We start from the raw sequence: 25,703 nt of genomic DNA, 5'->3' as shown, positions 1-25,703 counted from the left end.
CGCTGGTGTCTTGAGAAGTGATAACCTCACTTTTTAACAAACCAAGCCGGGGGCTCAGAGCCTCCAGCTGGCGAAGGAATCTACGTCTAGACTTTAATGGCAGTTTTGTTTTGCTATTTTTACTTTTACCAGAACCTTCTATTTATGGTAAGAGAGGCTGATTTTCCATTTACTGTAGTATACTGTGGTGTATTCCTTTTGAATTAGATGTATGGACCTCTAAGAAAGGGCATATCTATTTGAAGAAATTAAGTAAACAGTAGTACACTTCCTAAACAGACGAATCAAAAGATGCTGCTGGGTGACTGAAGTTTGGGAAACACTGAATGGGTTCATCAAGATGGACTATTTGAGACCGACTAAGGAAACGAGAGAGCCTTTTAGAAATGCCACTTTGTCTCCCTCCAAGTCAACCTCAAGGACACCTTTGGTCACCTTTGGTCAAGGGTATAGGAGTCCCTGTGTACCACGGTGATCTGTGGGATATCTGAGAAGGTGATGCCATTACCCCATTTTATTGTTTGGGGCACAGGTTCTTTTTCCTCCTCCAGGTCATCTCTGGGGAGGAGGAACCAGGCACCCGAACCCCACCGCAGCCCCATCCTGTGGGTCTCTGGAAGGAGTAGCTGACCCTTGGAGGGCCAGGAGGAGGAGCCCAACCAATTGCCAGGAGCCAGTTTTAGGGCAGCTCTCAGCCACTCCTCCCGGTTTCAAGGCCTGAGGAATTTGGGTCCACTCAGACCTCAGGCTTCTCTTCTATGGCTTTTTCTCTGTGAAGAGCTTACTGGTTAGAAACCGTATCCACCTAGTCTGTCTATGCAATCAATAGCAATGGCACGCCTCGGGTTTCAGTGTTCTGCATTTAAGTTTACAAAGTTTGTTCACATCTCTTTGCCCCCTTTCATTTCATTTTCGTGATACACCTGGGAGTTATTTCCTTCAATATTTCATGGGTGAAAACACAGCGTTTGGAAAGTTAAGAGACTTTCCCTGCTCATCTGGAAAGTGGCACAGCCAAGAATGCACTCCAGATTCAGTGCTCTCCCCCGCTTAAGTCCCTCTGGCACCCAGACGATCCTTTTGCCCTCTCCTCAGTTGGTGCAGGGTATGGTCAGAGTCTACTAAAGCCTGGCATGTGGGTCTGAGGGTGCTGGGCCTCCAGTGGTCGGCTCCACCCCCAGACAAAGGCCCTGCCCCACGGCTGTGGCCCGCATTGCCTCGACGCTACCCCAGCTCGCTCCACAGACCCTGGCCACACCCCCTCGGCCCACCAGAGTCCTCAGGCTGGCCCCGCCCCTGTCCCAGGCACCCACCCTGGCCCCGCCCCGGAGGCCCTGCCCCCTCCTTGCAGGGCCCGCAGCGTGCCTGAGCTCCCACAGTCCTGAATTCCAGCTCCAAGGGGACACGGGGAGGGCCCGAGGCCCCAACGGTAGGAGGGGTGGGAATGAGGGTGGAGATGGGCACCCCCGGCCCTCCTGGCCTCACCTGGTTATCCTCCGCGCCTCCAGGTGGCTCGGGGAGTCTCTCCGGCGCTTCCGCATGGGCGAGTAGGACCGCCGTCTCCGACGCGCTCGCTCGCGCTCCCGCTGCTGCGAGTCCTTCTCGTTGTACTTGGGGTCCCGCTCCCTGAAGGGGTGCGGGGGTTATTGCGGCTGGCTTTCCCGCGTGAACGCGTGGGACAGGGGCACTCACTGCCTCTCACCTGTGCCCTTCACCCTACTGCGGCAGGTGATGGCTTCCTCCCGGGGCCCCAGGGGGCTGTGGGTGTGTACTGTGGGGGTGAGGCTGGGCACGTGCAGGGGTGTCAGCCTTCGAGGGTGGGCATTACAGGGGCGCGGCTGCCACGGGGGAGAGGACGTGAACGTCAAGAGGGCTCTGGTGCGTGCGTAAGAACTGGGGGCTCTGAATATGGGGAAGGGGAGTATTAGGTGTGTGAAGAGGCCGGGGTGTGGGTATAGCGGGTGCATTAGGGCCCCCAAACATAACTCCAGCGAAGACGAGGATGCTGGGTCATCTTCCCATCCCTACTCATGCAGTGCTGGACAAAGGGGGAAGCGGGGCGGGCTTGGGTGACGCTCCCCAGACGTGAGCTGGGAGGCGTGGCCTGTGCCTGGGGGGCGGGGCCTGTACCTGCTCGGGCTGTACCGCGAATAGCTGGGGCTGCGGCGCGATCGAGAGTTTCTGCTGGGGGGGCTCCTCTTGCCAGACTTGGAGGAATAGCTGGAAGAGCGAGAGTAGGACCTGCGGGAGAGTAAACAGTCTCCGAGGGGCCTGCTGGGCTTCGCCGGGGTCGCCCCGGAAGTGTAGGGTTTTATTCAGCTGGTCCTCAGGGGGTGACCTTTTTCTTTCTGGACGCCAGGCAGAGGAAACTGACTGGCCCTTTCCTGGGCAATTAATAATAATATCGACCACTTCCTCTGATTGAATTCTTACTATCTAAGGCTACTTATTAGCTGTGTGACCTTGGGCAGGTGATTTCACTTCTCTGGGCCTCTGTTTTCTCATTTATATAAGGGGGTAAATAATCGAACTTACCCTATAGAATTGTAAATGAGTAAATTAGGGCAAATCACATACTGCACAGAGCCAGCACACAGGAAATGTTAGCTATGATTGTTATGTATTTTATTATGTGTCAGACATTGAACTAATGCTTTTTGTGCATTATCTCATTTAATCCTCAACAGATCCTAGGGTTAGGTACTATTAAGCCCATTCTGTAAGTCGGGAAACCGAGGCACGAGACGTTAATGTTTTCATTTTACAGATGACGAGACTGAGCCTTGGAGAGGTTATCTGTGGCCCAAGGCCACCAGCTAGGAATGGGAGTAGCGGGCATTCAAACTCAAATCTGACTTCTTTCACCGGTGGGTCAAAGGACATCTCCAGTTACCTTAACTAGCTCCCTAAGGACGAAAGCGCTGCAGAACAGAGGTCAAAACTGCACTCACCTTTTCCCGGAGGAGGTGGATCGGCTTCGGGTGTACCTGGGAGAGGCCCTGGGGTTTGGGGATCGGGAGGAGTGACTGGAAGAGCGGGTGCTGGCATAGGAGGGGCTGCGGGAGCATCCTCTCATGGGGGAGCTCCGGGCTGTGGCTGGGACCAAACCGGATTTCTTCACCTCCGCGCATTCCAGACATGGCGACTGAAATCCTCTGCAGATGTGGGGAGAACACCTGTTAGCACTGGCCTGACCGCTAGCCTGGAGGCATCTCTAGGTAACACTCCTCTCCCTACCTTTGCCCAGGCTGTGGTGCCCTCAGAAACCCCTTTCCACCTAGTCCCATCTTACTACCTCTGGAAAGACTTTCTAGGCCACAGCTGGTAGAGGATTAGGGACAGAGGGGGATGCATTCCAGAGGGGGCACTTCAGAGTATTTTAGGTTAGTGGGCACGAGCATAATGGTAAATAACATTAAATCACATAGTGAGAGATTTATTCCCTTTTGAGTCTTTTTCAGCCCATCTGAGTACATTAGAGACACTGGATTGGGTACTAGTGGGTTTTCCACCATCTCTGGAACACTGGCAGTCTCCCAGGCCTGGTGCTCAAGAGCCTTGGGCAGGCAACTGTTACTAACAAGAATTAAATCCACTGTTTTTATGTATTTTCATATAAAAAATCATGTATTTTTGCAGGTGCTTTCTATTTAGGATGAATGCTATAAATTTTCTATGTAAGACAGTAGTATAAGTTTCCTTATATAAAAAAAAAGTGAGTTTGTCAAGGTAAATAAGAGTACCAGTAGTACAGGGATATGATTAAAATCAAGCAGGTGCCATGTAGGTGGTTTAAGTTTGGGAAACTTTCGGTGTAGCCCATTTTGCAGATGGGGGAATTGAGACCCAAAGAAGAGTGATGGCTTGTTCAAAATCACCCAGTGGCAGGGTCCTGTCTTCTGTATTTCTACCCTGCCTAGGGCCATATAAAGCTCCTGTTGGATTCTCAGTAAGGGCATGTTCATTTGGCTTGTGCCAAGAGTCAAGTTCAAATCACATTAATAGGGTTTCCAGGCTCATAATGACCCAACCCCTGCTCACCCCTCCAATCTCAGCTCTTGGCATTTTCCTCTCTTGACTCCAGCCATAATGGACTACTTGTTCCTCCTGAAATCCCCCTGCTCCTTCCCTGTCTCCAGGCCTCAGAACATTCACACTGCCTGCAACCCTCTTTCCTCCCCATCTCACCTAACAATAACTACTCATGGTTCAGGTTTTAGTTTGACCTCACCTTTTTTGGGAAGCCTTTCTTGACATCCCCCTAAGTCTAGTTGGGTGACCTCCAATGTGTTGCCATAGCCCCCAGCCCCTAGGCACCACCCCCACTTCCCCTCCACCTCCTGCGCCCCTGTCCCTAGAAGACCTCACTTGGTCTTAAAATTGTCTCTTCCTCCTCCAGTCACTGAGCTTGAGGGAGAGGACTCATGTCTCTGGATACTGTATCCCAGCACCTTGGACAGAGCCTGATTCATCTGGCCTAGGTCATGAATAAATAGTTGTGAAGTAAACATTTGAGCCTCTTAGTGTTCTGGGTGCTAAACAAGCATCATCTTGTATGATCCTCCCAATGACCTTATGGAACTGGCACTATTCTCTTCAGAAGGGTTAATTACTTCCTCAAGGCCACTCAGAGTCTCAAACCCTGATCTGTCCAGCTCCAAAGCCCATGCCCCCTCCACTTCATCAGTCTCCTACCTTCACTGTTGAAGGTTCCCTTGATTTAGAGCCAATGATAACCTCTTCCATTCAGCCCTCTGCTCATTGCTGATATGACATACACAGCCATGACTTTAGAGATCAGTTAATTTCAAAATGAAAGGCTGGGTCTAAATTATTTAATTTGGCTGTTCACATAAGATCAAACTAAACGGGGAACTGCTGGATGCTACTCAGGCTTTAGCTTCAGCTCTATGACAGATACGTGTTTGAATCCTGGTGCTGGCCCTTATGAACTGAGTTTCTTAACTACTCTGAGTCTCAGTTTCCCCATCAGCTAAAAAAGGTCTATCGTAATGCCTATGCCATAAAAGTTCAAGGAGGAATCAAGGAAGATTGTCCATGGCAAGCACTTGGCATGGCCCCTGGCATATAATTAGGGCTCCACAAATGTTAGCAGCCATTATCATTATTGTGGTTGTTAGTGCTATTCTATTTTCTTCTGCCCTGAAGTATGTCCTTCGTCTCATCTGGGGACATCACTCCTTTTTCTTTGAGATGTTGACATTTGTTCTGACCCAGCCCTGGGAGCCCTGCTCCCAGGCAGGCTTGGGCGTGAACTGAGGCCAGAGATGTCCTGGGGCTGGCAAACCAGAGGCTACGTGTGGATGCCAAGTTGTTTGTCCAGGACTGAAGTGGGCTGTGTGTGCTGGGGACAAAAGGGTGCTCTGTCCTTGAAGAAGCCATTAACAGCTTCACTGCTAGGGCTTCGGCTATCATTCTGAAATCTTGGCCACTCTGAACAAAAGCAGACTCCCACCCCCAGAAGAAAGAAGACCCCACTGTTAGCATGGCAGAATATACCCGCAAACCTTTTCCACCCCTCTTGTATCTCTGCATCCGCCCCATTAATTACATGCTCCCGAGGAAAGGGACCATGCCATTTTTGTATCTCCAGCACCAAGCTGAGTGGCTGGCATTCAGGAGGTGCCTGAAAACTAGGAGAGGGATAAGTAACTGAGTGAATGATATAGAGTAAATGATCAGCGATTTTTACTAGCTATTATTGTGACATTATCCTCAGTGATTAGCATTTTGCTGTGATTTCTTGAATGAGAGAGTAAGGGGGTAATGAACTAGAATTACAGCTGGCTCATAAGCAACCGCATGAAAGGGTTTTCTGCAGAAAAACTGCATCTAGCAAGTGGGTTAAGATACACATGCATGCACACGTGCGTGCACACACACACACACACACACAGACACACACTCTGCAGGTATATGGGAACCCTCTGTACTTTCCACACCCACAACCTCCCCCGCCATTCATCAGCCCACACCGGAGTGATACATCTGTTATAATCAGTGAACCGCCGCTGACATCATTATCCCCCGAAGCCCAGAGTTTATATTAGGGTTCACTCTTGTGAACCCAGTGAGTTTTGACAAATGTAAAATATGTATCCACCATTGCAATGTCACCACACAGAATCTGTGTTCCACCTGTTCATCTCTCCCCACCCCCCCCCCCCCCCCCCCCCCGATCTGTTTACTATTTTCACAGTTTTGCCTTTTCCAGAATGTCATATAGTTGGAATCATACAGGATGTAGCCTTTTTTAGATTGGCTTCTTTCACTCAGCAATATACATTTCAGGCTCCTCCCTGTCTTTTCATTGCTTGATAGCTCATTTCTTTTTATTGCTGAATAATATTCCATTGTCTGGATGGACCACAGTTTGTTTATTTATTCACGTACTGAAAGATGTCTCGGTTGATTGCAAGTTTGGGCAATTATGAATAAAGCTGCTACAAACATCCAGGAGCAGGTTTTTCTGTTGCCACAGATTTTCAATGCATTTGAACTTTTTAAAATGACAGTTGACTTTCAATGGATTTAATGTTAGACTTTCTCCTGAGATTAATGGTAAAACTGACATTTGTTTTTGCCTGCCCAGCCTCTGTCCTTCCTTTAACAAAATTTTTTCAAAAAAAATTTTTTTGAGAGAGAGCGAGCATGAGAGCGAGAGTGGGGGAGGGGCAGAAAGAGGGAAACAGAGGATTCGAAGCAGGCTCCATGCTGTCATTGCAGAGCCTGATGCGGGGCTGGAACTCATGAACGATGCGATCATGACCTGAGCTGAACTGAGCCGAAGTCGGAGGTTTCACTGAATGAGACACCCGGGTGCACTTGCCTCTGTCCCTCCTGATATCAATACCCTGACTTTTCCTTCAGAGAACCAGACCTCCCCCAAGTGTTGTGTATGTGGGAAGACTACTCATTAGCCCTGATGGTAGCGTGTGACAAATTCTTGCCAAAAGCACAGCATCTCCTGGGCCAGAGTGATTGATCCAAGGGTGGGCAGATGAACCAAGATGGGCCAAGCAGAAGCAATGAGAATCTGCCTTGGTATTTTGCTGAAATTTTTGGGAAAGAGGCATTCTGCTTCCATTGGCTGGCTAACCTGTAGAATGGTTGGCATATATGCCCATGCTTGGGAGGGTCTGCTTGAGAATGAAGCCAATAGAGAGGGAAGCAGAGCTCCGAGATGTAATGGGAAAGATAGATTCTCAGTGATGTACTTTTCAGCCCCTGGATCCAGCTGTACCCGAAGCTGATATCCTTGGATATATATTTTTTAAATTATGCCAGTTTGAGTTGAGTTTTCTCTCTATTGCAAATCAAAGAGTCCTGGGTTAGGAGTGGGGAGTGGGTGGGTAGAGGGCTAAGGTGAGAGACAGAAGGTGGAGCTAAGGCAGGACCCCCCACCCCCCACCCCCACCCAGCCTAAGTGCACTGACCTTGACTCTCTGCCCCTGCTGGTGGGGGAGAGATTCTCCAGAGTGGCCCCCTTGTTCTGGGGTGAGGAGGTGGTGAAGGAGTTCCCTGAATCAGAGGTGTTTCCACAGTTGAGTTCCCGGCTCTTGTTTAGGCCCCCACTGGGGCTCCCCTTCTCTTGACCCCGTGACCTGGCTGAGCTGATTTGCGTGGAGGGTGGCGAGGAGGTGTCATTGCCTGAGTCATACTCCTGGGAGCGTCCTCGGGAGGTGGTGAGCGGGCTGGCTGTTTTGGTAAAGAGGTCAGCTGCAGACCCCGACCCAGTGATCTGAAAGCAAAAACACCCGTTGGACACTGCTGATCGCCGGGCCTGTGCACTGTGTCTAAATAACCAAGAAATGTTTACCGTCATGATGCACTGTAACGAAAGGAAAGAGAGAGAGAAGAGGAAAGAAGAGACGCCAAAAAACAAAAGCACAAATTCCTGAAAGAATACCACAGAAAGGAGATATTTTTTTTTTACCCCCTGCTAGAATAACTGGAAGATTTAGGTATCATGCAGAGAAAAAGCATGCGATCCAGATTAAACAAAAGAAAAAGGAAATTATACAAAATTTAATTTCTAATGAATTAACTCAAACAAAATAGACAACTCAATCGAAAGGGGGGGTGTATAAACACCCTTAAGCTAAAACAATAATAAAAATAAAGGAAGGGGGAGGGGAAAAGAAATGGGGCAATGGACATGAAAAACATATCTTGGAACTTAAAAAAAAAAAAAGATAAAGCCAAAATTTTAAACTTCAACCAAATCCTCAACGAATTTGACCTTTTTTTTTTTTTTTTTAAAGAAAAAAGTTCCCTGAATAGAACCCTAAACAAATATTGCAAGGGGAAAAGAAATGAAATAAAGAGAAGTTTTTTTTTTTTTTTTAAATATAAAGTCAAGGTCACAAAATGACATTTTAGTAGTTTTCAACTAAAGGGGAAAAGAAAGGGGGACAAAAAAAATGGAAGTCAAATAGTCTGACTGAAAACAAACGAAAAAAAAGCTCTCTACGATTATTTGTGTGTGTCCTTTTCCCCCTGGAGAAGGTAGCTAAGGCTCTCGAGTGGCTTCTAATAAATTCTCTCATGTCTTTGCGGATTATATCCACTTACCAAGCAAGAGCTCCTCCTTTAGTAGGTAGGTAAGGTGTAAGAGAAAGGGAAGAGCGGGCAACGTGAGTCCATCATTAGAGTCGAAAATGACAAGAAAAAACACACACCTTTCTGCACACCCTTACACTTGGCCCTCAGCTTTGAGTTTTGGTTTTTCAGTGTTCCTAACAGGTGAGGCATCAGATCTGTTTGGTTTTCTCAGCAAGGGGACCTCAAGGCCATCAACACTAACCTCATCAGTCCCTTAATGCCCAAGTTGGATCAAGAAACCCTTGCTGAAAATGCAGTAGGGGCTAGAGCTTGCCTCCGTCTGGGTATCCAGACCACAAGGGTGTGCTTGTGACAAAGGGCTTTGGGAGGGGCTTGGACATTTGGATTTGGGGTGAATGGGAATGGGGAGGGTTTCCCAGAGTCCTGTTTGGGTCTGAACTGGGACAGATGAAGGAAGAAAGGAGGTTGAGGCAGCCCTTGGGAAAGCAATGGTGTCTGTGTTTAGAAGCACAGTGGGTGGTTTTCTTAAAACGTTCAGACCAGTGTCACAGCTGTGATTGACACAGTGGGTTTGGTCTGGCCCTGCCAATACTGCTGTGCTTATTTAGCTGTGGGCGAGAGGAATCTTTGCCCTGGACCTCCTCCAGCAGTAACTATCCTCATGGGGCAAGAGATCTGTGAGGCCAGGAGGACACTACCAGTTCATGGGTAACTGAGATCCCAGAATTGTCTGTTCTCTGTTTAAATGGCCCTTGGGACCCCTTTCAGGATCTCTGCAGGCTCATCCATGGATCTGTTCTCCTGGGGACATAACCATGCTTTAGGTGTGCACACTCTTAGGTCCAAGGGTGACTCTTTGTACAGAGCTTAGATGTTCAGGCTGGGGTGTCTATGTGCATGTGTGTGAGGCCCATCACGGTGTTGGTTGGTGTAAGAGGCAGGAGGAGAAAGGGAGGGACCAGGGCATTGAGGCAGGGACACCGCCCCCACCCCCCACTGCCATGTGGTGGCCGGCCACTCTAGGGGTCTGAGGTTCTAAATTCAAACCTGACTTTCCAGATCATTTTGGAGATATGTTTGCCAGGATAGGAGAACATATTTTGTTTAGGTTTGCTGGCTTGACTTATAAACATTTAGACATCCAGTATGTAGGCCTCCTTCTATACTCTTGTCCTGGGGCCACCAGTATCAGTGAGACCTCACCGTCAAAAGCCTGCTTCCCTCCCACCCCTTATTACAGGTAACTTGGGCCTAAAGGAGTGGGACTTTTGGGCTTTCTTAAAGGACCATGTCTGCCTTCTCAGCAATTGGTCACGAGGGTGAGGCACAGAGACACCAGAACTGCGAGAATCACAGCAAACTCTGGCGGCTCAGGATGTTAGCTTCTGGACTGGGGAGGCGGAACTTCCTTTGTGGATTCTCCCAGGAGGCTTTGCACACAGACAGGGTGATGGTCCAGCGTTACCAAGTTCTCCCCAGCACAGCCGTCCCTGTCATCTATATCTGCTTGGTGATCTGGCAAGCTTTGCTTTGGGACAAGGGATCTCAAAATAATGTTGCTCAAGTGGAGTTTTGTTGAGTGAGACTTCTTTAGAAAGAAGGTAAAGGCCCTGTTCCCATTCAGCGCCTCCTTTTTGTCTTCCCATTTGCAGTTGCGGATGCTGTATCTTTCCCACCTCTGGGAGTTCATTGGCAACATGTGTATTTCTACCACCTCTGTCAGGAATGAGAAAACTGATGGGCTCTCAGACTGGAGCTTGGTTCCAGGATGGGTGCAGGGAATCAGGCAAGCCCTTTTTGGGGAGAACGAGGCTAGAAGGTAACTCAAACAAAGGGGCCTGTGAGTATAACAGCTTCCATTATCTATCCATTGTAACTGGCTTGCTACCCTGGGGCATTCAGGCTGGCCTTTCTCTTCCCAGGTACTTGTTCCCAGCCCTGGCTACCACTTCCAATGCATTTGTCCTGGTGCATCATGGGTCCCCATAGGCAAGGATTTCCTGAGTGTGAGGCCCCTCCAGGCTAGTGGATACAGAAGGGGACTTTGCCCTGTTCGCCTTCTCAACCCCACACTCTGAGTTCACAGAGACGCTTTCAGCTTGTCTCCACCTGACCATGACTATTATACACACGTAACTTGTGTAATTAGAACTGAGAACTGTATAAGGCATCATGCTTTTCCATCCTTCCAGAAAACAGAGATAAAGGTCCTCTGAAATGTTCTCATTGGGTTGACTCTGGTGCCTGAAAATACCAACATCTCCAGCTTGTTTAAACATCCCATTTCTTCGGATGAATATAAATTCTTCAAAATGGATGACAGTATCCTTTGCAACCCACCCCTGAGTACTTCACAGACCTTATCTCTTCCACATACCCCCACCGTGACCCCCACGACCTATGCCGATATGTTAGAATTTTCTTGGCTTTGCCACCACATCTTGCCCTCCCAAGCCCAGGCCATTTGCACATGCCATTTCCTCTGCCTAGAATACTCTTCCCCATTACTCCATTTCACATGGCTAAATTTATACATCCTTTAGGTTACAAATCACTTTCTAGAAAGCCTTCTCTAACCCCCCAGTCCATAGTACATAGCACAACAGTCCATAGTTCACTCATTCATTCGCTCTTTCATTCATTTACTCCTTCAAAAATGAGTGGCTTCTGTGTGTCACAGCACTGTTACTCAGTGGGGTAATTTCTTGTTTTATTGCCTGTCTCTCCATCTGGGTGGGAGTTTGTTGAAGACAGAGGCCACGCATGACTAGTTCAGCGTTGTACCCAAGTAACTACCAGTGCCTGGCGCAGAGTAGGTGCTCACTAAATCTGGCTGAATGAATGAAGCTGCTCCATAGTCCTTTAGAAGCCTGAGCTCGAGAAGCCTGGGCCCTTCCTAACTTAATTCAGTGGTGAAGATGGCCGAGTGATCAGGCCCTGGTGAGGCCCAAGTGGGTAACTGCCAACTTTGGGAACTTACTTGATGGCTTTTTAAAAGAGGGACTGGCCTCCATCATATTCAAAACAGTTCTAAAAAACTAGGTTGATTCTTAGCTGAAGGTTGATGTCTCAAGACCAGCTCAGGGCTGGCTCTGTGATCAAGAGATAACCTCTAGAACTGAGTTCTAGGTCCAGGCCTATGGCAGAGAAGGAATCACCTTCTGTTCTTCCTCTCCTTCTTGGCCCTCCTCGGACCCAGGACCCTTGGAGAAAGCACACAGAGGCTCTGTCCACATATTTCAGTGGCATCAAGTTCCATGCTAAGGTGAGAAGCTCTGGATCTGAGAAGCCTTCCAGACAAGTTATGCTTGGTCTCCTGAATTCCTTTCCATCTTCTACTCCTCTGGGAGATCAGCTTACAAAATGGACTGGGGCTGGCCATTTGCACATAATGGGGCTGTTAGCCCATACAGTGACTTTGTTCAGATTACAAAAAGGTGCTCCTCCTGGGTCAGGAGTTAGAAACAGGTGTTTCCTCTGGCCAGACAGATTAGGAAAAAGATATACCTTTCTCTAGGCTGAAGCAGCTCAGGTCGGTATTCACGGTTGCGGTTGCGGTATTCACGGTTGCCTTGGTGAATGGAGGGCAGGTGGGGTTTAATTCCAAGATGAGTCACTTGCATATGGGGCACAACCAGCGTTCCATAGCATCCCTAGCAGGCACTGGACATACAAATCTTCTGATTCCATTTGACCTGCTTAAAGGGTTACTCTGTGGATGCCGTAAGAGGTGGGAGCCCAAAGACCTTCATTTCTGCTTCTTTTGGCTTAACCCTATTTGGTTTTGTTTTTACAAGCCTTGATGGGCTCTGTCTATATTTCCAGGTGAAAGGAGCATTTTAATAAACTCATTAGAGATGTTTGGATAGTTTAATGGCCTCTTAGTTTCAGACTCTCCCTTTTCCAGAGCTCTCCATTCACCCTACACAAAGAACAGGAAAGGTATGGAGGGGAGCCGAGCCGAAGGCAGGATGTGTGTGTGTTGGAGGTGTGTGACAGCCATGATCATGCAAAGGAGACCTTCGAGTCATGGACATCATGACAGACAACAGAGGCCTCTGTGTTCTTGTCTCTGTCCTCTCATCTCGGAGTGGCTCCTTTCTAGACAAATACTCATATAAGATGCAAACAGTTGTCCACTTGACACTGACATGACAAGACGCCTCCTACTTGCTCCTCATTTAGATAACAGCCTTCGCAAAATTCGTCTTTGAAGAGTTCTGTTTGGAATTTCTCTTCTGTGTATTAACTGATCCTTGCCCCTGTCCTTGTAGCTAGGCTAAAACATGGTGCTCAAGATACTTTCTAGGAAGAGTCATTCTAGACCCACCGTGATCCAGTAACAATGCCCTCACGGGACCTGGCATAAAACTCTTTAAGGCTTAGCATAAAAACTCAGCCCCCGTAAGATCTGCTTAATTACTAGGTGAAAAAACATCTGTCTTAATATGGATTATCCCCAAAATTGAGACAGGAATTTGAGTGCTGGTAGTTTATCTTGAGAGGACAGGGAACTTCTGTAGGAGAGTGGGGAAATGAGGTGAGGGAGAGGAGGAACCAATGAAAGATGGGTTATCACAAACCGGCAGCCACGGTGAGCAGCTGGAGGACACTGTGGGAGCCAGTGAGGAACCGACTCCAGAGTTGATCTCAGCCAAGGAGGGAGCTGGGGTATTAATGTACCTATTCCCCACCACTCATAAGTTGAAGGCTGCACCCAAGGGGTGTCATTTCTCTAATACATCCAAACTGCCACATGGCCAGGCAAAATGGTCTTTGGCGGCCAGAGAGCATCTTCTGGAAGCTGGAAGTTAGCTGTGTGCCCTGAAGTGGAGAGGGTGGAGGGATATAAATGAACAGCGTCTGCTTCAACACCCCACATCACCACTGGAAAACTGGCAGGCCAAGTGATGTTTTGTTTCAGCTATGTTTTCTTGAGCCCACTTAGTATATATGTGCTTAGTAGGGAGCCTGCTCGACAGTAAATCTGAATTAACTGCCAACATTGTAGAATGAGACAGTTTCACATTAACAACTCTGTCTCTGGTTTGTGCCAAAGACTAAGATCTGACAACATTGGGTCCACATTCCTGCTCACTAATAATCGGCTTGAGAGAATTGCAGCTGCCCATTTTAGGTGGGAGGGGGGGGGGGAGCATGAGTTTTTCTGGCCCCCAACCCCATGGGGTTCCAGTTGGTTATATCAATTAACTACCTGGCCCCTGAGACATCTAGGTTTGTGACCCTGTGTTCTAAGTGTTTGCTGCTACCTTGACCGTGCATCCTGTATGCTCCATTTCTCCCTGCCAGAACCATGAAATAGAGCTCACTGTCTTCCCCATCTCCATCCTTTGCATCCTTCTTAGGCTTTTGTCAATGGAAGGAACTAGGAGACCAAAGCCATTAAGTCATATCCAGACCCTGGAGCTATTACAAGCTATTCCCTTCTGGGTCAAAATTGCCAAGCTCAGATTTTTTTTTCTCCTAAGAACAAACTGTATTTCACAAATCTATGACCATTGGGAGAAAGCAAACAAGTGTTTCCCCTTTACTCCCCCTCGGCCCCCTCCAATGTGAAGCTCTGATTTTTTTTTTTCTCTTGAACTCACAAGTTTGACTCATCTCCTTGTTCCTTAATATACTCCACATTAACACTTGGGTTTTTCTAATAAGTAATTAAATCCCCCCACCACAAACCCCAGCTCCTGGCGTTTCACTGGGAGTCTCTCTCAGCCCTCCAGGGAAGCTGGCACTGTTATTTATTGTTTTTGTTTCAAATCATTATTTAATCAAGAACGGGGGAAAAAAGGCAACCTCTCACTTACACTTCAAAATTTAATTTCAGCTGAATTCTGAGATCAAGAGGCAGCACGGCCTAATAGGTTACAAAAATACAATCAAGAAGAGAATTCCAATTAAACTGAACAAGTCCATTTACTGAGCTTCAAATGGCCCCATGGAGAGAAATGGCTATAAATTTTTTTCCCCTCCCTGCCATATGGGGGACTGGGAATTCTCATGTGAATATAGAGCTGTGTGGCAGAGCTTTTAGCTACAGGGTTCTGGTTATTCCTTTAAAAAAAATCCTTTTGTTTCACAAAGACATTAAGTTTATTTTCCTTGCTGTTGTACATCTTCCTTTGTACACTAATTAGGAAGACAGCAAAAGAATGGGTTCATTGACCTTTGGGAGTTCGTGTGAAAGCAGGCGGGATGTGGGGACGGCGGGAACATGACAAAGTCTTTCAGGACTGGGTGATCCCTCAGAGTGATACGCTGCAATTGACCTTGGACCCAAGGAGGTGGTCCAGCCTCCTGTCTCCCCCACCCCCTCCCCACCACAGGAAGCTGAGAGGGAATCGCAATTTCAGTCCCATCATGCCTCTGAAGCCCCTCCTGCTGGCCCCCAGCCCACCGGCTCTCAAAACTCTCTATATGGATCCAGTCAGGCAAATTTTGCACCAGCCCAAATTGAACTGGAGGAAAATAAGTTCACTGTAATGAGTTTCTCATCCGGCTGAATGTGTTTGATTCAAGGGCTCATCCTTTCTTCGGAGGGCAGGTCAGTACTACATCTTCTGGTGGTAAGATGTCATTTACGTGATAGAAAATGGTGGTTTTCTTTTATTCTGAGCTGACGTGGTGGAAGTTGACAACCTCATGCCACTTTCCGTTAAAAAACAGCAACGGCAACAACAACAACCAGAACAGGTCCTGCAAATTCCCATTTCATACTGCCCTTCCTCCGCATTCTGGTCCTTCTCTTCTCTATACTGCAGTGAAATGGTGTGGCATGTGGAGTCTCTCAGCTGAGCGAGAGCTCGAAAGGCTTTTGCAAGGATGTGCGAGAGCCTGGACCAGGGGTCTGAAGACCAGGGCTGCCATATGCTTTCCCTTAGCCTCCTTTTCCCTGCCTGCAAAGTGGGATGTATACCTCCATCCTGCCTTTCTTCTTGGCTTGTTCTGAAGGTCACCTCAGACCGTGGATATGATTGAGCTTTTTGAACCCATCACATCTGGGTTTATTAGGAGTAAGTTTAATAACACCACTACGATGACAAATAATCACACTAGCAATGATTGCATATTGAGTGTCGATTATGTCCCAAACATTGGGCTAAGTTTCTCATACAGAACTGAAAGTGCATGAGGGTAGGATCCTTGTCTGTCTTGTTCACTGCTGTTCAACCATTGCCTGGAACGGTGCCTGGCACACAGTGGGTGCTGAATGCATATTTTTTAAATGAATGAACACCTCAACTCACTCCATCCTCACAACTGCCCTATGAAGTAGGTATGATTATTAGCCCAAAGTACAGATGAGGACACCGAGGCCCAGGGAAGTGAAATGACACAAGGAAAGTCTTATAATGAAGCACATGGACTCTGAGGTCAGACTTTCTGGGTTTGGATCCTGGTTTCTCCATTTCATGTAGCTCCTTTTCACTTAATTGTTGTAGGCCATGGTTTCCTCAATGTAAAATGGGCTCTCTTGAAGGGCTCTTATAAGAAACAGATGAGGTGGCACGTGTGGAGAATTCAGCCTAGCAACTGGCACATAGTTGGTGCTCAGTTGGCTCCGTTGGTTGTTGTTACCCAGGGTCTCCCAGGGAGACAAGATCATGACCCCAGAGTCTACAGATCTGCTCCAAAGCCCATGTCTTCATCACTGCCCTCTCCTGCCTCCTCCTGTTAACAAATTTCATGAGGCCCTCTTTTATGGATCTCAGGTTCTTTCTGCTGCCATTCTACCTTCTCCTTCCTCCTCTTCTTCCTCTTCTTCTTCCTCTCCCTCTTCCTGTTCCTTTCCTTCTCCTTCTTCTCTTCTCTTCCTTCTCCTCCTTCTTCTCTTTCTCTTCTTCTTCCTTTTCTCCTTCTTCCCCTTCTCTTCCTTCTCCTTCACCTCCTTCTCCGTCTCCTTCTATTTCTCTTTTTCTTATGGCGTCTGCAGGTTTTTGTCGGCAAGGAATACATGGCAACTGTTGGCCAAAGCTGGAGGCTGAAGGAGGAAGGGAGCCTGTCCTTCCCCTTGGTCTAGCGTCCTAGAGATCAGCCCTCTTCCAGATTCCCTCTCCAGTGAGGGCAGATTTAACAGAGAGCCCCATGTCAACAGGGAAAGGGCTTGGCCAAGGCTTCGCACCACCAACCTCTCTGCCGTCCAGTCGGTCCTCTGGCTATGAAAGTAAGCTTCTGAGACACAAGCCATGATACATACCAGCTCCCCTTCCTCCCAGCTGGGCCACCTACCTAAGTCTCTTTGGCTCTGTGAGCCTGTTTTTCTCTCTGAAAAATGGTGATAATAGTCGCATCTACCTCAAAGAAGTGTTTTTGAGACCAAAAAAACCCCAACAGCTGTGCAAAATATGGGATAGTTTATAGTGTTACTTTACTTTTGTTCTAACAAAAGTGCCTGGCACATAGCAATATCTCCCCCTCCCTTTATTCATCAGCCATCTCAATTTGGGGAACCCATCCTTCAAAGCTCAGCTCAAATGTTCCTTTATTTGTAAAGCCCCGTCAGGCGCCAAGGCAACACTGTCTGGTCCTTTCTCTGTGGTCTTACTACCTATTATACTTACTTCCATCACCACCATGGTTGATAGTCACAATAGTCAATAACTGGTTGAGTGTGGATACTGCCTCATCCAAAGGTAGCTGGCCTTGGTACTAAGGCTATCAGGTATCACTCTTCAGTTGCTGAACTTGTGAGAAGGTCCAGAGGTACTACGGGAGGGAGGGGATACCTTTGGTGACTTGGGGGTAGTGTGGTGAGAGGGTCTATTAACCAACTATTGTGCAAGTTTTTGAATATTCTGGCAACTAAGGAGGAACTCGTGCTCACTGACTCAATCTCAGCCCTAATTACAACACTTATTTCGCTGCACTGCAGCCTGCTGTTGACTACCAGACTGAGCTCTGGAGTTCAGGAAGAGTGTTTTATTCATCTCTGTCTCCCCGATGCCTTGGACAGAGATGGTTGAGTGGAGATAAAGAACGTGAATGAGACTGTGAAGGGTCCCCAAATCATCTCCTTGGGACCCTCCATTTGGATTTGGACTCTGACTGAGCAAGAGGGCTTCAGGTTATCTTTAGCTCACCAACTAGGATTTCAATAAGACAGAGCCCTGAATTTGCATATTCATGTATGCAGATAGGCCCCCCTTGATGTAATGTGCCAGTCCTTGATTTTTTTAACGAGCCGTGCATAGGAAATACCTGCAGTGGAGTGTGGCAGGAACCATGGCATAGAAGACCCTTCACACTCAGGTTCCTGCTTATCCCTAGAACCCCATCTCTTGGCCTGGAATTCTGCCTCCATCCCTGACTCCAGTCTTTGCTTCCTGCTTCCTTTGGCTGATTCTTGCTCACCACCAGTTTCTCAGTTAGTTGTTACTTTCTCTGCCCTAACCTAATGCTAGCCCTAATTCCTTTCCCTGCCTGCTACCTACCCCCCCCCCCCCCCCCCCCGCATCTCAGCATCTCTGCTTCGTTGTTGTGTATTGTCTTTTACAGTCTTTACCTTGTCTGTCTCCCTCGTAAGAAAGCACAGACTGTTCTATGTTCACCGGATCCTGAGAGCCATGGCACGGCAGACCCTTGATGGATTATTTTGTGGATATTTGGTAGATTTGAATGAGTGATTGAAACGATTCTCCAAGGGCAGTGCCTTTGCTGTTCTCTTTAATAGGGAGCTCAGGAAACCTGTGGTCCAACCTGGCACCTCCATCCATCTCTGCCTTTTGCAAGAGAGAAGAGGAGAAAGGGTCTAGCATGGAGGGCACTCGGAGGGCTAGACTTGGGGGTGTCTGACGCCCCCAGAAGTCAGACAACCGTGAGTAGGGTGGGGCTAGCCACTGGGGCTGCAGCTGCTATTTAGGATGAAGGAAACTGAAAACAGAGGAAACAGAGGCCCCGGCTCTGCTCCCAAGTCCTGCAAGGACTAGCCTGGGCCTGGAGCCACACTCTCATTCCTGCTGCTACAGCTCCTGCTGCTACCAGTGCTGCTGCTATCGTCATTGCCCCATTACTATTTCCCCTATTATTGGCAGCCACCATTAAGTAGCATTTCTTCCTCTACTTTCGTTCTAACAAAAGTGCGTGGCTCATAGGGCTGTCTCTGTGTGTTACAGTCTGGAACGTTTACTTACATTAACTCATCGAATCCTCGTAACATCCCTCTTACAAGGCAGGTCTCACCGTTCCCCTCATTTTGCAGATTTAGAGAAGACTGAAGCACAGAAAGTTTATGCAACTTGCTCAAGGTCCCACAGTTGCTAAGTGCACAAGCAGTACCCGGAAAGCTGTAGTCATAACACCCACTAATATTTGCTGAGTTTTCCCCTGGGCCAAGCACCGAGCCGAACAGTTTCTCATACTAGTTTGCTTTTGTCCTAACAGCAGGGTTTTTGAAGAAAAGACTTACTATGTGCATTTTTTTTTAAACAGATGAGGAAACTGTGGCCCGAAAAGGTTTAAGTAACTCTCCCTAGCTCAGGGCCAGTATTTGACGGCATAAGCACAGCCCCATGTTTTGAACAACTCTAACTTGCCACAGCCCACGGAAGTCATTTCTCTTCTCTGAGTCTCAGTTTTCTCTTCTTGGAATCAGGGCACTGAGCTAGGGGAGCTCTTAATGCCTGTCCCTTGTAGGTACAGATGGGCCTTCAGGTCTTCTGAGAGGGGTTGGACCCGTGGGAGGCACTGAGACTTCAAGAACCAATAGCCAAACTGGTTCCTTACCAGCTGGTGTGGGAGGACCACACTTTTTTGTTTTTTGTTTTAAGTCACATCCAGCCTTTTTCAACATCTGGACAGACCTGGCCTGTTAGGAAACCATCCCAGGAAGGGGATCAAACAGGCCAGTTGTGCCCAATGGCACTTTTTAGCGAGAGTCAGTTGGGGCCACCAATTGGGCTGCCACAAATACCAGGACCAGAAAGACAGGGTGAGTTTTACTCATTTAAATTCTTCTGCCTCTTCTTGCTGCTATTTTAAATTGATTTCTAACTTGGCAACAATTCCCTGGGAGACAGATGAGCTTGGCATGCCCATTTTCCAGGTTTGGAAGCCGAGGCTGAGAGGAGTAGAAGGAATTGTCCAGCTAAGCCAAGACTTGCACCCACCTAGGCCTCCACAGACTCTCTGCCATGCTGGGAAGACATTTTATAACACATCAGTGGTGGTGGGCTGGGGAGGGGGGGCGCGGAATGCAGGTGGGCATTTTGCATCTGCAAACTACTCAGCAACCACAAGGCCCTTCTACAAAGAGGGGAGGGAGCTGGGAAAGTTGTGGATGGTTCTAGCTAGGCAGAGGATGTGGACAAAATGAGACCTCGGTGAGCCAGGGTGCCTTGCCTGGTAAAGAAGAGTTTCCCAGAATGCACTGCAGGTGATAACTTGCGTCAACCAGGCCCAGCTAGTGTTTACCACGGCCTTCCCTTCCTTGACCTTCCTGCAAGCACCCTGAACTTCTCTTTTCTTTCACCTCATCTGAATTTTCAGATTCACTCGTAGCTAGAAGACACAGGCCCCTTCCCAGCTGTCAGCTGCGACTGGAGTCTGTGTCAACGTTGCGTCTCCTCCCGTTTGTGTCTCTATCCCCTGAGCATCGACAAAAGGCCTTCGCATACTTTATCTTACTGGATGTCCCCAACAGCCCCATATGCAGGTGGTGTTATTTCAAGTCTGCCAATGAGAATGCTGAGTTTCAAAGAAGTTAAGCAACTTTCCCAAAGCCACACAACCCGCAAATAGCAAAGCTAGGACCTGAGTTCAGATCCAACTCTAAAGCCATTGCCCGGGGAAACTTCCTGGTGTCAGACTGTCTGAAGCCACATTCCAGCTCCTCCTTATTGACCTGAGGAGAGCATTCCAGGATTCCATTCAATGTGGGGTTGCTCAATCGGATTCACTCTTGCTTTGCTCTGTGGCTTTACCTCAGACCGTAACCTCTCTGAGCCTTGGTTTTTCTGTCCCATCTGTGAAAGGCACCAGTGAGAGCAGCCATACCCCCAATTCCCTGAGACCTTGTGTAGACACATGAGAGGACACAGATCAAGTGCTATGAGCTCCTTGAAGGAAAATTCTCATATACAGTCAAGGCCGTGTTTATATAGGTGAAATCAAAGCCCAGCTGCTAATCAATGCTGCAGGCGAGCTGGTGTCAAAGATGCAGACTTCACTGAAATGCTGGAATGCCTCTGATACATCAAAGACCCCCTCTTTTCCTTCCTCCCCAAAGAAACCTCCTCCAGTGTCTCCCACATGCATTCCTGCAGATGTCACTCTGGAGACCGACATGTAGTTTTCAATGTTTCCCTGATAAAAAGCCTGGGTATTTTAGCTTTACTTCCTCCCCCAACCGAGTGCTGCTAAAGGCTGGTGAGTGACCCTTTGGTTAAGCAATACTGAGGTCTGAAAAACAGTGGGGTATTTGCCCAAAACCGAATTAAAGTGTGCCGTACACTGCCCTGAACTTGTGTCTCCACCTCCCCCCAGTGTCATGGCCAAGACTGGCCGAGGAGGCTGTGTGGAATACTTACTACACCCCTGGCCGACAGGAGGCTGAGCATCTGGAGGGGCTGGCTGGGCGGGTGGCTGGAGCGGGCCTCGGGGCTGGCCTTGCCGAGGGTCTTGGAGCAGCGGCGGGAGTGCCTTCGGCGGGACTTCCGCCCTTCCTCGGGGGACCTGCCGCGGTGCCTGGGGGGCAGGGGAGACAGGCGTGAGGGTCTTTTGAAGGGGAGCATGGCAGAGGGGTGGCTGCAGAGCCAGTAGGATCTGAGGACCGTGGAATGTGTTTGGGTATGTTTGTATGAACCACGTGTGCTGCCGTTCTTCCGTCCGTCCATCTGCCCATCTGCCCCCTGCACCTGCCCATTCATTCACTCACTCTCTCATTTGTTCATTCCAAAAATGTTTCTTCGTGTACCTGACACTGTCTTTGGGGCTGGGAATGTAGCTGGGAGGATAGAAAACATCCCTAGCCTGATTGGTTTAGTGTCCTTTGCGTGTGTGATTGTCAGTATGGTTGTATGTGACCGTGTGTATGCCTGGGTGTGTCCCACTGTGTTTGCCTATAAATATGACCGGACACATCCGTATGTCTTTGTGCGTGACTTTGCCATCTGTGACACAGACACATCCTATATTGACTGCCACCCAAAACTTTTGAAAAAAACGTAGCTGACAAAAATGCAAAGATGCCTTGCGTAAGCTCGTCAGACCTGGCTATCCTGTCTGCAGCGGAACCCAAAGGAATCTCTGACTCTTTAGAAAGGGCATATTTAGATTCTGCTAGCCTGTTAGCTCTGGGCCACAGTAGTAATAAAAGTAACACCTTACTGATTTGCATGGCACTTGCCCTCTTAGGGCATTTCTTGCAACTTGAAGACACAACACAAACACGGCAGGTAGTTCCCATTTTACAGACGAGGAAGTTGGGGCGCAGTGCTGTTTGGGAACCTGCCTGAAGTCACACAGCTTGAAAGTGGCAGCACCAGGGCCAGGGCAGACTTTTCCGCCCCAGTAGGAAGCAATGCCTCTTGGTCATGCTCTGAAATGTCCCTCTGGACTCTGGGACCTCCCGATCATTTTCACTGGGTGTGTGGCCAGTGCCTACTGGAGCGTCCCTCAGCCCAACAGGCATTGGGGAGCTCAGACAGCAACATCGCCGGGAGCGGTGACCGCAGAAGGGGGCCGAGGCCGGGGTCTGCAGAGGTAGCCATTTCGCTAAGAGGTGAGGTAGAGGGCAGCATGCTGAGGGCAAGCTCTCTGCACTGTCCTCTGACCCAGGCCAGCAGGGCTTAGCCGCTGAGAGCCGATTCAGCCTGGGCCTGGGGTCAAGGGCACAGGCTGGGTCACCTCCGGACCCGGTCTCTGACCCAACTCTGCCACTCACTGTGACCTTGCTCAGATGCCTTTGCTCACCACGGTGGAGTTTTCTGCATTTCCACGTCAGTAATGCACCTGAGCTCAGTGCGCCAATGCCCTCCGGACAAAGGCCACCAGGAGCACGCCTGTGGCTGAATAAGCGCATTTACTGCTCCCTGCAGTGAGGGAGAGCACACACCACAGGGACGTGTAGGCTGTCCCTGTACGGGAATGTTCTGGGCGGGCAGCAGGTGACTTCAAGGAACTGGGGCTTTGTTCTGGATTGGATGCTGTCATTAAGTGGAGGTGATACTCTGGCCGGGTCTCTTCATAAATCTTGGAGCCCAGACCAAGGCCAAGGCTAAAACTGGAAAAGGAACAACAGTCCCTCACGCTAGCCAGGATAGGGAGACGCTGGGTCACTTTTGGGTCTTGGACAAAGTTCCTGTTTTATCTGGGCTCCAGCCTGACAACAGAGGGGCCTTGTTTTTTTCAGGCCACTCAGGGTCACAGAGCAACCTTGTCTGATGCCGATGCTCTTTACGGTTTTTGGTGTTTAGGGGAAACACAAAGACTTGGTGACGGCAGCACACGTCAGGGTCTGCGTTTCCTTCCTCAAATGCTTCTCATGCTCGGCTCCACATCTGCCTCTTGAAGGAAGATTTAAAAATCTCACTGACCTGGCCCCACCTCCTCTGAACTAGATCGGAACATCAAGAGGGTAAGATCCAGGAATTTGGCATTTCAAGAATTTTCCAAGGTGACCGTAAAGTACAGCCAAAGTGGAGAAGCCCTGGTCTAGTTGATGGTGTGACTGGGGTGATCAAGAGAGAAAATGCGGGGCGCCTGGGTGGCTCAGCCGGTTAAGCGTCTGACTTCCGCTCAGGGCATGATCTTATGGTTTGTGGGTTCAAGCCCTGTGTCAGGCTCTGTCCTGACAGCTTGGAGCCTGGAGCCTGCTTCAGATTCTGCGTGTGTGTGTGTGTGTGTCTCTCTCTCTGCTCTTCCCCTGCTCATGCTGTCCCTCTCTGTCTCTCTCAAAAATAAAAAAAACATTAAAAAAATTAAAAAAAAAAGAGAGACAATGTATTTGAAACTGTAGCACACTGCCTGTAGGAACTAGGAAAATATTCCCCCTCTCCTCTTTCTCCTTTTTCTTCTAGAGGTTGATTTAAGCGGGATGAGGTGGGACCAGGACAGTGACTTTTTAACTTAATTTAATTTAATTTTATTAAAAACATTTTTTTTTAATGTTTATTTATTTTCGAGAGAGAGAGACAGAGCACGAGCAGGCGAGGAGCAGAGAGGGAGACACAGAATCCGAAGCAGGCTCCAGGCTCTGAGCTGTCAGCACAGAGCCTGACGTGGGGCTCGAACTCAATAAGCTGCGAGATCATGACCTGAGCCGAAGTCGGATGCTTAACCGTCTGAGCCACCCAGGTGCCCCTATTTTATTTTTTTAAAGAGTTTATTTATGTATGTATGTATTTATTTATTTAGAGAGTGAGCATGCAGGGGCATGTGAGCAGTGAGGGGCAGGGAGAGAGGGAGGAGGGGCATGTGAGCAGTGAGGGGCATGTGAGCAGAGAGTGAGCAGTGAGGGGCAGGGAGAGAGGGAGGGAGAATTCTAAGCAGCCTCCACGCTGTCAGTGACAGCCTAACGTGGGGTTTGAACTCACAAACCATGAGGTCGTGACCTGAGCCAAAGTTGGACGCTTAACTGACTGAGCCCCCCAGCCCCCCCAGGACAGTGACACTTTAAAATCTCCCTGGGTAACCTGAGCGTGTCGCCAAATATGGGGGAAGCCCACAGGGGTGAACAAAGCGGCCTGTGACATCCAGAAGCCGGAGGCCTTGGTGCATCCTCTGGCCATCAACAGTTCCAAACATCGACATCAACAAAGCCGCGCTCCGTTTCTTCTCACCCACAAGAGAGCCCTCCTCCCCTTTCTGAGGCCGGGACAGCTAATGTGTCAGCACAGAGAGGGTCCTGGTTAGGAGAAACCCGACTCGCAAGGGCCGCAGAACTAGGTACTTGGTGCTTTCATAGGCTGTTCAGCTTCTCTGTGCCTAGAGCAACGCTTAGAGAGTGCACCAAGTCCAAAGCCAGACTCCGCAGTTCATTCCTAGCTCCGTCACTTACTAGCTGATTAACAAGTTCCTTAACCCCCCTGTGCCTCAGTTTCCTCATCTTTAAAACGGGGGATAAGAACAGTAGCTACCTCATGGGGTAGCAGAGGGGATCGTGTAGTTACTTCAGGGAGAGGGCTCAGCACCTCACACCATGGCAGTGGCAGTGGTCACTGGCCCTTAGGAAACACACATGTGTGCTCAGTGTTGTTCCTGTACCTGGAGGCAGCCCGTCCCTTTTCTCTACAGGGAGGTGTTGATAGTGTCGGGGGAGGCTCCCTGGGGAGAGGGGTTACCTGCTCTCACAGCTTGAGGAGCGGGTCTCCGAACTCTGGGACCTGGAGGGGCAATGGTGATGGCGGTGACGGTGAGACTTTCGGGGCCGGCTTCGTGATCTTGGGGGCGGTGAAAAGTAGTGAGTCAGAGGAGGGGAGAGAGGGAGGGGGAGGGAAGGAGAAAGAAAGAGGGAAGGAGAGGGTGGGGGAGCAGGAGAGGGAAGAGAGTGGGGAAGGGGGAAGAGAGAGGGAGGGAGAGAGAGATTTTGATCTTGTGACATACTACATCATCCTCTTGCACCAGAGTCACTGTCCCTCCCAAAGTTAGGCATCTCCCCCTACCCACGCCCCACTCCCCATCACCCCAGCTCTTCGGGCGGTTGGCCTCTCCAGCCAGCCATACTGAACACAAGTGAGTGGCAAGGCTTCCTCTGGAGGAGCCAGCCTGGGACTCAGCCTGGGTCTCGGGTTCCCACCCCGCCGCACCGACCCGCCCTGACGCAGACCACACCTGCCAGGAGTGTCACGTCCCCTCGTCACCTCTCTCCCACCTAAGACAGGGGTCTCAATCTCAGTCAGCCACTGTACTGTGTGAATCAGTCGGGCAAGAGCTAAAGAAAGAAGTGGCCTTGCCTCCAGAATATTGGCGTGCTGTTGGATCTTCTAATTTTTCAAGTGAATGTAGAAATACAGATTTTTATGCAAAAGATTCCTATTTTTAAGTGGAAGGTCATTTTTTAACAAGACACTGGGGGCAAAGAACGCACATTTGCAGAGTAAATTAGGCCTTTGGGCTGCCAATTTATAACCTCAGATCTGGAAAATTAAGTCCAGATTTTTCAC

The 25,703-nt window shown here is 49.0% G+C and overlaps 1 protein-coding gene across 1 annotated transcript in view; it reads right to left on the bottom strand.

The window, feature by feature from the left end:
• SRRM4 (serine/arginine repetitive matrix 4) overlaps nt 1–25,703 on the bottom strand; it is a 149,037-nt gene that overhangs the window by 603 nt on the left and 122,731 nt on the right. The window contains exons 7-12 of the mRNA XM_042910271.1: nt 24,882–24,980; nt 21,129–21,285; nt 7,458–7,762; nt 2,952–3,155; nt 2,131–2,241; nt 1,486–1,626 (exon numbers count right to left, since the gene is read on the bottom strand). Of these exons, the coding sequence (XP_042766205.1) occupies nt 1,486–1,626; nt 2,131–2,241; nt 2,952–3,155; nt 7,458–7,762; nt 21,129–21,285; nt 24,882–24,980 (1,017 nt within the window). The remainder of the gene's footprint in view (nt 1–1,485; nt 1,627–2,130; nt 2,242–2,951; nt 3,156–7,457; nt 7,763–21,128; nt 21,286–24,881; nt 24,981–25,703) is intronic.

The sequence above is a fragment of the Panthera leo genome, chromosome D3 (genome assembly GCF_018350215.1).
Source record: "Panthera leo isolate Ple1 chromosome D3, P.leo_Ple1_pat1.1, whole genome shotgun sequence".
Classification (NCBI taxonomy): domain Eukaryota; kingdom Metazoa; phylum Chordata; class Mammalia; order Carnivora; family Felidae; genus Panthera; species Panthera leo.
Note: the sequence above shows the minus strand (reverse complement) of the source record. Positions and strands in the feature narration are given on the sequence as shown.